At 29.1% G+C, this 12,503-nt stretch overlaps 1 protein-coding gene across 3 annotated transcripts in view; it reads left to right on the forward strand.

Moving 5' to 3' along the window:
- Positions 1–9,060, forward strand: part of LOC107164581 (TWiK family of potassium channels protein 18-like) — a 41,788-nt gene extending 32,728 nt beyond the window's left edge. For all 3 annotated transcript variants that reach the window (XM_015512449.2, XM_015512466.2, XM_015512458.2), the window contains 3 exons: positions 6,343–6,657; positions 7,252–7,332; positions 8,667–9,060. In XM_015512449.2, the coding sequence (XP_015367935.1) occupies positions 6,343–6,657; positions 7,252–7,332; positions 8,667–8,849 (579 nt within the window). In that variant the 3' untranslated portion in view covers positions 8,850–9,060. The remainder of the gene's footprint in view (positions 1–6,342; positions 6,658–7,251; positions 7,333–8,666) is intronic.
- The last annotated feature ends 3,443 nt before the right edge of the window (positions 9,061–12,503 follow it).

Genomic DNA, 12,503 nt, shown 5'->3' on the forward strand with positions numbered 1-12,503 from the left:
TATTTTAATTATTTTGAGTGTTCAATGGTGTACCTATACGTGCGTCGGAAGCTATCGGCATATATACCTATACAACCTCTTACTTCAACGTTTGCGTATAAAAACTACATTATAATATTATATTGTGTATATGATCGTATGTAATACAATTGTAATTGATTAGGTAGGTATACTGTAGGATTTTGATAAACAAAAAATTATACATATGGTTAATTTATATATAATAAAAAGAATAAAAATCGTAAATACAATTAAGTATAATATTCAATGTTCAATAACTACTAAACAATTTTTAATATAAAACAAATAAATTTTAATAAAAAAAAAAAAATACTCAATGTGGCTGGGCAGCGGACACAAAACTAAAATTGCATATTAAAAAATCACTGCTAAAACTAAATTATAATAAAGTAATAAGAGTTGTAGTAGGTAGTACTTATATTTTACGCATCCTGTTGTGCGATGGATGGCAGTGATGGCACACAAGTATACAACATTATAATTTGGTAAGCATCATATTTTTAATGATATCATAATATTATGAGTAATTTACTAATTTATTATTATAAATCACATTATCTATGTTATATTTATCGTGTCATATAATTTATATGCTATTTTTAGTACAACGCATTCAGTCCGCTGAACAAGCCGATATAAGAGTTATTTTTATCGATTACTTTGTAAATAGCTCAATATTCTCATAACATAGTTTTATACATATATTTTATATACCGTATTATTTTCATTAGTTAAATGGTAAAACCACGAGTCACAGAACAGATAATATTTTCATTCATTTGCAAAACGCTAATGTAGTGAGATAGACGCTTATAAATTAAATTTATGATTTTGGTTAAATTTAAGCATTTTGGACGTAGCTGTTAGAACTTTTTATAAGTTTTTTTCTAAAAATGAGCAATACAAAGGTAAGTAATTTACTTAAGTTATGATTTTTATGAATATGTAAATGCTAAGTTGATAATAATTTATTATAGTAATAAATACAAATTTAAAATGTACATTTTTGCGAATTTTAATTATTTGAATTAGTATACTGAAGGTATAACAATAAATTGATCAGTTGAACATTATTATTAATTGTGAGTATGAGTGCCGTATTCAGGGACACCAGGGCTGTTTTTTTCTTTTTTTACAGGCCGTATGTACTACCAATGTACCCAGTGGCGGTTTTGGCAATAATTTTCTGGGGAGGCGATAAATAACTTCACATAAGTGACCCGTGGGGGGCTTCGCCCTATAGAATTATTATACTTATACTCATAATTGATAACTTATAAATAATTGCTTAGGGACTAATCACTAATGATTAATACAACATACAATATTAATTATTATAGTAACTAATAACTAATAACTATACATTTTCAATTTTCATAATTATTTACTTTTACGCATAGAGAAATACGATTTATTTTGATAATAATTGAAAATGAGCAGTTTTGTGAATGTGTCACTGTGATAAGCCGCGAGGTTGATCCTTATCACTGAAGGAGGCGAAAATATTATTTTATTGCCGCCCAACTAGCAAAGCGCATGCGCAGTTCAAATGATTGTTTATGTGTGTGAGTGTGTAATTTCGTGTACACTTTGATAGCAAGGTAGGCAACAGAATCGGTTGCCACCTCAAGCTTCTACAGCGGGCAGCTGCTGTTGTAGTACAGTATGAAAATAACGTACTATTTTTAATATTTTTAATGATTTTCCTATCATTGAAAATAGTATACATAAAAGGGGCTTCGATTTTTTAATCGAATATAAAAATTCTTTTTCTTTTTAACTTTTCAAGGGAAACTTTTTAGGTAATTCATAACAACATAATTTTGTGTTTCATTTTACTTAAGTTTTGTATAATATTACAAATTTAAAATAACAAAATCTAATAGTAATAGTAAGTACCTAATATAAAAAAAAACTGATTTTAAACTGTTTATTGTAATAGTAATTATTACAATTTTATTTTATTAAATAAAAATTTGTTGTTTTAATAATTAAATGTTGTTTAGTCTTAACTGTTAGAGAATGGATTTTCAGGTTTTTAAAAATATATATTGACTTTATACAGCTCAACTGTGGTGAAAAATGGCGGTGCATCCGAAGTGCATACGAAAAACCGAGCGGAGACGATTTGTCAGTCTAGGATGTTTTATACTATATTAATTCTATTGTTATTATTTTTAAAAAAAATGTAGGTACCTATAAAATAAATTCCCAATTAATCAAATCAGATTCATTATGTACCCGACCCATTCAGTCGTTCATAGTTCCTATGTACAATAAATTTATTACAAAGTATTAATGTAAATCATTAACGACATTAACTATTATAATAATTATAATATAAAGTTATTTCTTGAAATTTCAAATACCCATGAGTAATATTTTTATATTACTACAATATAACTAAAATATCGTTATTCTTGGACTATTGGTTATTTAAAATATCATGCAAATTTGAACTTAAAAAAACTATGTTTTATAGGTTTTAGGTTTTTTATTACAGAATTAACCACTTACGTGGACCTTGTTTTAAATTTTAATTTTTTAGCTATTAAAGTTAAACATTTTATATATTTTTAACAATTGAATAATTTTAAAATTTAAAATTAAATAAATTTTGTCGAAATTTTAAATTTAAATTTAACGTTAAATGGTTATAAAATAAAACGTGCTTCTGTATTTTTAATGTTTTCCAACTGCTATTATATCAACTTATGGAGAACCTTGTACTACATTTTTAAGTTATTTGACCAAATGAATACAATTTTATTGACATTTGTCATTTATAAAATAAAAAACTAAAAAAATATGAAATTTCAAATGTCAATAAATAAATAAAAAAGCAATTCTGTGCAAGCAGAGGTCATAAAAGTGAAACATGTCGTGGTTATACCAAACTATTAATGTACAATCTACAGTTGTTACTTGTTATACTGTCGTAGAGGTTTCATTTTAGATTTTGAACGGAGTGATGAGTCGATGAATGTATTGATTTTACAATGATTGTTGTTTTTTTTTTTTGTTTTTTTTTTTGTGTCTGTGTACAGCATAACAAGTCGAAATAATGCTTTAGATTCAAACTTCGGCGGTGGTTTCCGATGGCCAAAAAACTTGAAAATGTATTAAAAGGTTCCTTATGAGTGGTTCTTATTGTAATTAAATAAAATCGAAAATCGTAAGTCACAATTTTTTTTTTATAAGCGTTAATAGTTAAAATTTTTACGAAATATGCCAAAATCAAAATTTGCAAGTAATTTTGAAGTTGAAAAATCATAAAATTTTTGAGTTTATATCTAAGGATAAAAAAATTCAACACTAAGTTTTCCATAAGTTTTCCTTCAAGTAGCTATAGAGAAAACTCGAAGCGTCATTATAGGAAAAATGTTATGAGCGTTTGAATTTTAAATTTTTACGAAATTGCGTAACGATAACAATTTGTCCTCAACCGATTTTAAACATTTGTTATTATTCAAAAAGTGTAATTCGTAGATACTTGAAAATTTCACCAGTTATTTAGATTGCCATTTTCTTTACATGATTCAATTTTCAAAATTTTTCGACTTTTTTGAGCTATTTATTAACAACTGAAATTTTCGATTTTTCTGATAATTTATTATTTGAAGTGTCAATAATTTTTTTTTGGCTGAGTCAAAATACTTGAATATTTAATTTATAATATTATAATTTAGTTTTAGCAGTGATTTTTTAATATGCAATTTTAATTTTGTGTCCGCTGCCCAGCCACATTGAGTATTTTTTTTTTATTAAAATTTATTTTTTTTATATTAAAAATTGTTTAGTAGTTATTGAACATTGAATATTATACTTAATTGTATTCACGATTTTTATTCTTTTTATTATATATAAATTAACCATATGTATAATTTTTTGTTTATCAAAATCCTACAGTATACCTACCTAATCAATTACAATTGTATTACATACGATCATATACACAATATAATATTATAATGTAGTTTTTATACGCAAACGTTGAAGTAAGAGGTTGTATTTTGTATAGGTATACGCCGATTGCTTCCGACGCACGTAGGTACACCATTGAACACTCAAAATAATTAAAATATAACACTTTATTACTATAAGTGATCAAATGTAAGTTTTCATTTTTATTAGCAACATTTGTTACATTCATTTCTTCTATTAATGTCGGTATTTTATTTGGAATTACACCATAAGGATAAGTGAGTGGGTAGGCAGGTAAAATATCTATTATATGAGGTATATTATTTAACATTTTTTAAATAATACATTGTTATAATACGTATTATTACACGCATTATTCATAGTCTTCAATTCTGTGAAAAATATGACATAAAAAAATTTTGAAAACTAGTTTTCAATTAGGTTTCAAATTATTTCCAAATTATTGATTAATTCCGAATAAGTTCCAAAATATTAGCGAAGGATCAAGGTCGATACGACAGAGTGGGGGGGGGAGGTTAGGTTAGGGGTGAAGTTGCCCCCCCCCCATCGAAAAAATTGTTTGCTGGTAAAAATTTTAGGTTCCAAATTTCGAAAACAAGGTTCCAATTAGTTCCAAATTAGTTCCAAAATATTGGCGCAGGTTTGAGGTCGATACGACAAAGTGGAGGGGCCGCGTGAAGTTGGCCCCCCCCCAACCGAAAAAATTCTGTGCTGGTTAAAATTTGAGGTTCCAAATTTCGAAAACAAGGTTCCAATTAGTTCCAAATTAGTTCCAAAATATTGGCGAAGGTTCGAGGTCGATACGACAAAGTGGGGGGGCGCGTGAAGTTGGCCCCCCCAACCGAAAAAATTCTGTGCCGGTTAAAATTTGAGGTTCCAAATTTCGAAAACAAGGTTCCAATTAGTTCCAAATTAGTTCCAAAATATTGGCGAAGGTTCGAGGTCGATACGACAAAGTGGGGGGGCCGCGTGAAGTTGGCCCCCCCAACCGAAAAAATTCTGTGCTGGTTAAAATTTGAGGTTCCAAATTTCGAAAACAAGGTTCCAATTAGTTCCAAATTGGTTCCAAAATATTGGCGAAGGTTCGAGGTCGATACGACAAAGTGGGGGGGCCAACTTCACGCAACTTACAATAAATGCTTAGTTAATCTTGAAGATACAGTTCTATCTCTGGGAGGTCAATTTTTACAACATTATGGTAAACCATCACAACCAGCCATCAAGATGTGAAGCAGTTTTACAAAATAAAGATTACCTTCGAGAGATCAATTATGATTCAAATATTTTAATAAAACATTTATAAACAAAAAAAAAAAAAATATATTTTGGCACAGTATATAAAATCTAATGAACATTTACTAAATAATAAACAGTCCTATAAATATTTTATTGGCCAGAGTACGAAAAGATCATGGAATAGCTTTGACTGTAGCTTCTTCGGGCATCGCTGCTACATTGCTAGAAGAAGGTAAAACAGCTCATTCTGTATTTAAATTACCATTAAACCTAGCGAGAGTAGAGACACCTATGTGCAATATTTCAAAAAAGAGTAATATAGCAAAAGTTCTAAAAGACTGTTAGTTAATAGTTTGGGATGAATGCACAATGGCTCACAAGGGTGGCTTCGAAGCTCTCAATAGAAAATTAAAAGACATAAGGGGATATAATAGTTTGAAGAGTGGAGTCACTATGCTGCTAGCAGGAGATTGTTGGTAAACATTATCCCTAATACCTCGGGGTACAAGGGCTGATCAAGTAAAGTGATGTCTAAAAGCTTCATATTTGTGGCCACACACCCATAAAGTTGCACTTTATAAAAATATGAGGGTCCATTTGAAAGGTGACACATCTGCTGAGATTTGCACTGAGATGTTACTTAAAATAGGAGACGGAAATTTCCCTTCATTGGAAGGTGAGATCACTATTCCCTTAAATTTTGAGTACAGTTGTTAGCTCTTTATCAGAACTATCATCCAGAATTTTTTTTTTTTTTGATTATATAACACCATAATGTATAATGTATGTAATAATGTAACTACGACGTTTTATAACATAATTAGTTTTAAAAGAGTTTACAGTATTTACTTTACAATACATGGGCAAACTAGGATCAAAATATCTAAAAGCCGCCTGTAATAAATATAAAAACTGATAAAATAAAATTAATAGTAGATGACTCAAAAAACTGTACACGGGCGAAGCCGAGTTATTCAGCTAGTATGTTATACGTTACAAAAGAGTAACGTCATGTACAATCATTCTAGAAGCTAATCCTCTCCTCCCTTTTCTAAGTTAGCTTAATTTCAGTTTTCCGGTGTTTTATTCGTCCAAATTATTGTAATGAAACATAACACTGACCGATTTTTTTTTTTTTAGGAGGTCATGAAAGGCGTACAGATGATGTACGACATTACCAAGTTCCGGAGGCCAAGCAACATGTTCGGCGGGGTTCCGGTTCCGGAGAGTCAATCCGGATTTCCTCCCACGTCCCCTAGTACGCCAGCCCTAAGCGTATACACAATCGACGACGAGTTCAACCTACCCGTTTCGGTGGCGTTCATCATGCTGGTAGTATACATCGTAATTGGAGCAATCATGTTCTGCATCGAAGAAGGATGGGGATTTTTCGAATCCTTTTACTTCGTCTTCATATCCATGTCGACGATCGGATTTGGAGATTTCGTGCCCAAGGTTTGTCGAAGACCAATAGGTTAAGAATGTTAAGATCGTTTATTGTATCTGGCAACCTTCATAATATAGTTTTAATAGAAAAAACTCATTATTTTTCAATTTTGATTGTAATTTGTTTATGGTAAAAATTGTAAAATTCCAATCATTTATTTTAGGTGGAACTATAGGATCGATGTGAATTTTATTTATTGGTGTACATATTGTTCATAATATTATTTTATAAGAAAGGAAATCAAATGTCAAATGATAACTGTAAATTTCTGTTGGTTAATTAATATGGATATTTAGAAATTAATATTCATAAGAAACGGACTAGCCTATAAATTATTAAAATTTTTCTTTTTTCTTTCATGCGAACCTATTTAAATAATTCTTTATAAAACAGAATGTTACAGGACATAGATAATCCATAATATAAAATTCATGGAAAATAGACTTAAAACAAATATAAAAAATAACTAATATGAAAAAAAAATTGGGTTTAATTAAAAGCAGTCTTACCTCAAATTCTCCATTACCGTCCATTATTTTTATAATAACGTAACATTTTTATATTTATTTTATAATCATTAGAATTGAACATTTGTTTCACAGAGCCAACTCGTGATGATTGTATCCATCGTATACTTGGTTTTCGGACTCGCACTAACATCTATGTGCATAAATGTCGTACAGGTAAGAGTTGACAAATTTAATGTTTTTCATAGATGAATTTTACTTAAAAATCATTGATGTTAAAATATTATACCTTAGGCTCTGCTGCTTTCATAAAAGACATGGAGAATTTACTACCCGTACAGAAATATCGTTCTCTGCTTGTCCATCCGGTCTCCGTTGCTAAATTATATATATTAATATAAGATAATAATGGTAATTACAATTTTGGGAAACAAAAGCCGAACAAACGTATTTTTGAATCATATCTATCCGTGGCTCCGAGCTATATAATTTTAATATACGTTATTCTTCATTTTATTCTCGGCCCACACTTGGCACACTTTATGTAAGTGTATTAAACTAATTACTATATAATATTTATATATATATTATCATGTACCCGGGAACCGTTCCCGGGCCGAATTTCGCATTTGGTACATTTTTTTTTTCTATAGAATTAATATTTAATGCATGTGATTAAGACGAATACGCTCGATATATTGTTACAACGAAATCTGTGATGGATTCGACCTATTATTCTTTCAACGAAATATAGGGTTTTTCCCACGAGATGGTTTTTATCAACGGACATGGAGTGCTCTTTATTATTACGCCCAGCTTATGAATATATGCAAGTTTCCGGGTGTCCCGACCTCCCCTGGATTATTAATTGTACAGTATAATATGTATATTGCATATATTTGCGGTACCTACTACAGCGCAAGAGGATTTCGGTTCCTGTAAATGTGTACGTTGCATTATTAATTAAACAGTAGGTATATACGCGTGGCATAACGATATTTCCTACCCGCGGAATGCGAAATCCAAAGGATAAACCTTTTGGCCGCTGTTATTATTTATTTTGGACGCACCACACAGCACACGTACTGTGATCCGACATTTTTAATGTAAGACACTAGTTTTTACCGTCGATGTTTGTGTTTTCGGATTAAAAAATGATCATAATAATATTCGAGGTCGGTAGCGGCAGGTGACGGGGATGACTCGTGACACAACGTTTTCCGAAAAATATTTAATTTAAACATTTTTAAACGTTAGAGACTATGTGGTAACTGTATAAGCCGTTTTAGGATTTTAACATAATATTTATATAAATTATATATAAAAATGAGATATAGTGATATCGGTTGTTGTTCGCCATAATCTGCAGAAGCAAATCTCGATGATCAAACTGTGCTAATTATTGAACCAATAGGTTAAGACGATAAGCATTATTAAGCACACTTTAGCCGAACGGAGCAATATGGAGCTAAAATGTATAATTTTGCTATGATCTCGTCAAAAAAAAAAATCTTTTGTGTATACGATTTAATGTTTAAATTATATTTCAGGAAAAGTTACAGAATTCGTTCAGACAAGCGACGACCAAAATAAGTGCAACAATTGGTCTCGGGTTACCACGGGTAGATAATAACGAGCCGGCACCTATCGTGGTGGACGACATGAGGACCATCGATGCGGAAGACGTGTCAACAATCGATGCGGACCCAGTTACCGATAACGACGACGACTGATTTTTATTTTTCATTTCAACGATGTACGATGACCAAGTACAAATTACATTATTATACGAGATGAGGGATTCGAGAATATTATGTTGTGATATCCCTTGCTTGTATACAATACATAATAATGACGACACACTCTTCCAAGTCCAGTAAAAGTGAAAAAAATAATAATTGTATATATATAATCAATATAAAATCGGTCAATTTTTTTCATTTATTTTTTCTGTGTTATTCTTTCGTAATATTGAACGACCTTTCCTATTTTTGTCAGTACACTGATACACTAAGATTTACTGTACAAAAATAAATTTATGTGCATCGCGAATTTATAACATCACACAATATTACAAACAAACGTATGGTAACAAATTTTCGGTTTTAACCGATATTCAAAAACGTATTCGAAACCAGTTTCAAGCCCGATTCAGGACGTACTTCGGAAACACTTTTTTTTCTGTACAATATAGTCATGATTCTCACTAGGTAACAAAAAAAAAAATTTAACGCAAGTTAAGTTAAAATCAATTAAATAACATTACAAAAACGTTTATTTGTGTAAATCAACTTAAGATGATGATAAGTGTTTATTTCCATCATCATCTTTTGAGCAGTAAAAAAAGGTACTTCGATTTTCTACTTCACCGTATTTCCTGATAGAAATGTGAACCTAGTTGGTACTTTGGAGCAGTCAAAAGTGAAAAATTCACAGCAGTTTTCAAAAATCGGGAAAAAAAATAAAAATAATAAAACTAAGATTTTTACGCAAAACTAGTTTTCTAAAAATCGATTTAATTATTTAGCATAACTCTAAAAAAAATAACTTAACTACCGTACATGCAATTTTAACGAAAAATTTTTATACACAATAAAATTGTCAAGATATTTTAACTCTTTTGAGCTATTTATAGATATAAGAATAACATTTCAATTTTTACCTATCAGTTGAAATTAGTTAAAATTACTGTCCATAAAAAATGTTTCACTTTGTCAAAAAACATGAAAATTTAATACATACAATAGGTTCCTCATAAGTTTTTGTTACCTAGTGATGATTAAATCTAAATTATGGAAATGTGTAAATTATTTTGAGTTAGAAAATATATTACGAGTATATTCGTTATACGTTATTAAAATAAAATTTTCTTCAAAGTGTTCAGATACTTTTTGGGCTATGTAGAAATTTTCAATTTCTTAAGTTTTTTTCTATAAAAATCGGTAAAATTTATTGTTGGGTCAAAAGCTTGAACATTTAATACAAGGTTCCTAATACGTTATGTTAATAGGTTTGTTCCAGCACAGTTTTGGAAACAAGTTATATTTGTTAACAACATACGCGCATGCGTCTAAAGTAATGAATTCGGAACCAGTGACCACTGACCTGCTGGAACAGTTTTCGGCTGTGAAAAGTTTTGGTTGTGGTTATTACCATTTAATGAGTTATGTAATTGTATCAAACTAGGTCAACACTTGCTATCATAATTATTTCTTAATACAACATTTTTCGAGCTATATTAACTCCTTAATTTACAAATAATCACTAATCAACTGTATAAATAAAAAACAAAAACAAGAATAAACTTTTCACATTGTATGCATGCACAAAACTTTTGACTGAACGTTAAACACTCGGCAAAAAATGTTTGTTTCTAACAACTTAACAACCTGTTGTTGCGCTGATGGAACAAAAAACATTTTTTTAAATGTTTTTAATTTGCTCTACTGGAACACAACTTATACTTTGCGCATGCTCGTGCGTTGAACTTTGCTTACAAAACTCTGCTAGAATATACCTAATAGCAACTTAAAAATACATAGACACCCATTTTTTTATTAGCATTTAAAGTTCAAATTTTGGCAAAATATTGCAAATTATTTAACACGTCCATTGCACCACTTCTTTTAGACATTTATTGTACAAAAGATCAGTGTACTCCCATGATAACTTTTGTACCTAAATATTATATAAAATATTAATGAGGGGATACTACTCTTCGGTTCACCTAAAAAATAATGAATATATATCCAGATCCTAATCCCATTAAAAATTTCTGTCTACGTCATTAATATGGGTACAGTAACTATCGACTATTAATAAAAATATATACTTTAATATCAACAATCTTAACTAACGGCTGGACGAACACAACGGGGATATAAGGTGTTGTATTTTTAATTAATTAATTGTGATCGATCACCTGTAAAAAAAAGTTTAAACGCCGTTTAACAAAAACTTCTATCGTTTATCACAATTCGGACAACGCCTGATATATGTATATCATTATAATACTATTGTAGAGAAATAAAAAATATTACTATCAGTATAAAAAATTTAAGTTCATAAAACATAAATAATAATATGTATAAAAGTGTTGAAAATAAGTAATACGCTAATGTGCTAAGTAAATTGCTAATTGCTATATAAGTACACTAAAACAACTTAATAGCAACCTTACTGCTCTAAATCAATTAACGCCTTATTTGGATGACATAAAAAAAGGCTTAATGTTGTCTGGAGGCTAAAAGAATTTCTTAAAACTGGATGGTGCATTTTTTTGTACGACAAATTATTTGACAAAAAGCATAATAACTTTCTGACGTCCGGCTAAGTTTTATTTTTATAAAATTTAAATTTTTCATAATTTATGAGTTTTAAATATTATGGGCACCTTATTTTGCTAAGTTCACTTTATTTTCTTACTTAAAACAACATTGCCGGAGTTTCATTGAAATTTATTAGTTTTGTCAACTCATAATTACGTTGTTTTCACTTATATTATAGGTATTATTATTATATTTAAATAGCACACACTTTATCACTAATATTATTATACGCATAAAAACATAGCTCTACTTGAAAATAACTCGATAATTCAACATTTGTAATGATAATATAATTTTATTATTATCATGTATCTAATTGTTTTAATGTTAGGTAAAATTTAATTCTACTGTCGGATAAAACTAGGTAAATTTAATAAATTACTACCCTGTCGAAATTCTAACCTAGTTATTTATATTAACTATGATAATATAATTAATTGGAATTCCCTAAAACGTATTATGAGAAAATGGTTGTTTATTTGTTTCTATATACTACACCATAAAATTCTCAACAATTTCATATTCTGAGCGAATTGTTATGGTTTTATAATGATGCATGTTTTGTTTTTTTCTTTTAGTCATTACATCTTGGAACAGTAAACAAAACTTTGGTTTTCAATTTTGAGATTGGTCTCTAATAGAAAATTAAAATTGATACTTTAAAGTTGCCAACGATTATAAAACTAATTTACTAATGACACAATTTCAAAATAACCGAGAAAAAACAAAATAAATTAAGGAAACCCGACAATTTTCACCAATAACAAATAAAAAAAAATTCAAACAATATTTTATTTTTAGGTTAAATCAAAAATAAATAACTTCAGAGACTTAACATTTTCACTAACTATTCATAATAATATTAGCATTTACAATTTATAACTTTGTGTAGCTTTTTTTTAAATTTATATATGATACAGTTTTTATTTTTGAGTTATTACATGAAAACGTAACACAATAAGGTTCCTTAAAAGTTATTTATACGTATAACAATTAAATAATATCAAAAATACATATTACTCGGACACAAATTTTTATGTACCTACTTCAATAATGTTA

Source organism: Diuraphis noxia, unplaced genomic scaffold (assembly GCF_037042655.1).
Source record: "Diuraphis noxia isolate RWA-SAM2 unplaced genomic scaffold, SU_Dnox_SAM2 contig0002, whole genome shotgun sequence".
Lineage (NCBI taxonomy): Eukaryota > Metazoa > Arthropoda > Insecta > Hemiptera > Aphididae > Diuraphis > Diuraphis noxia.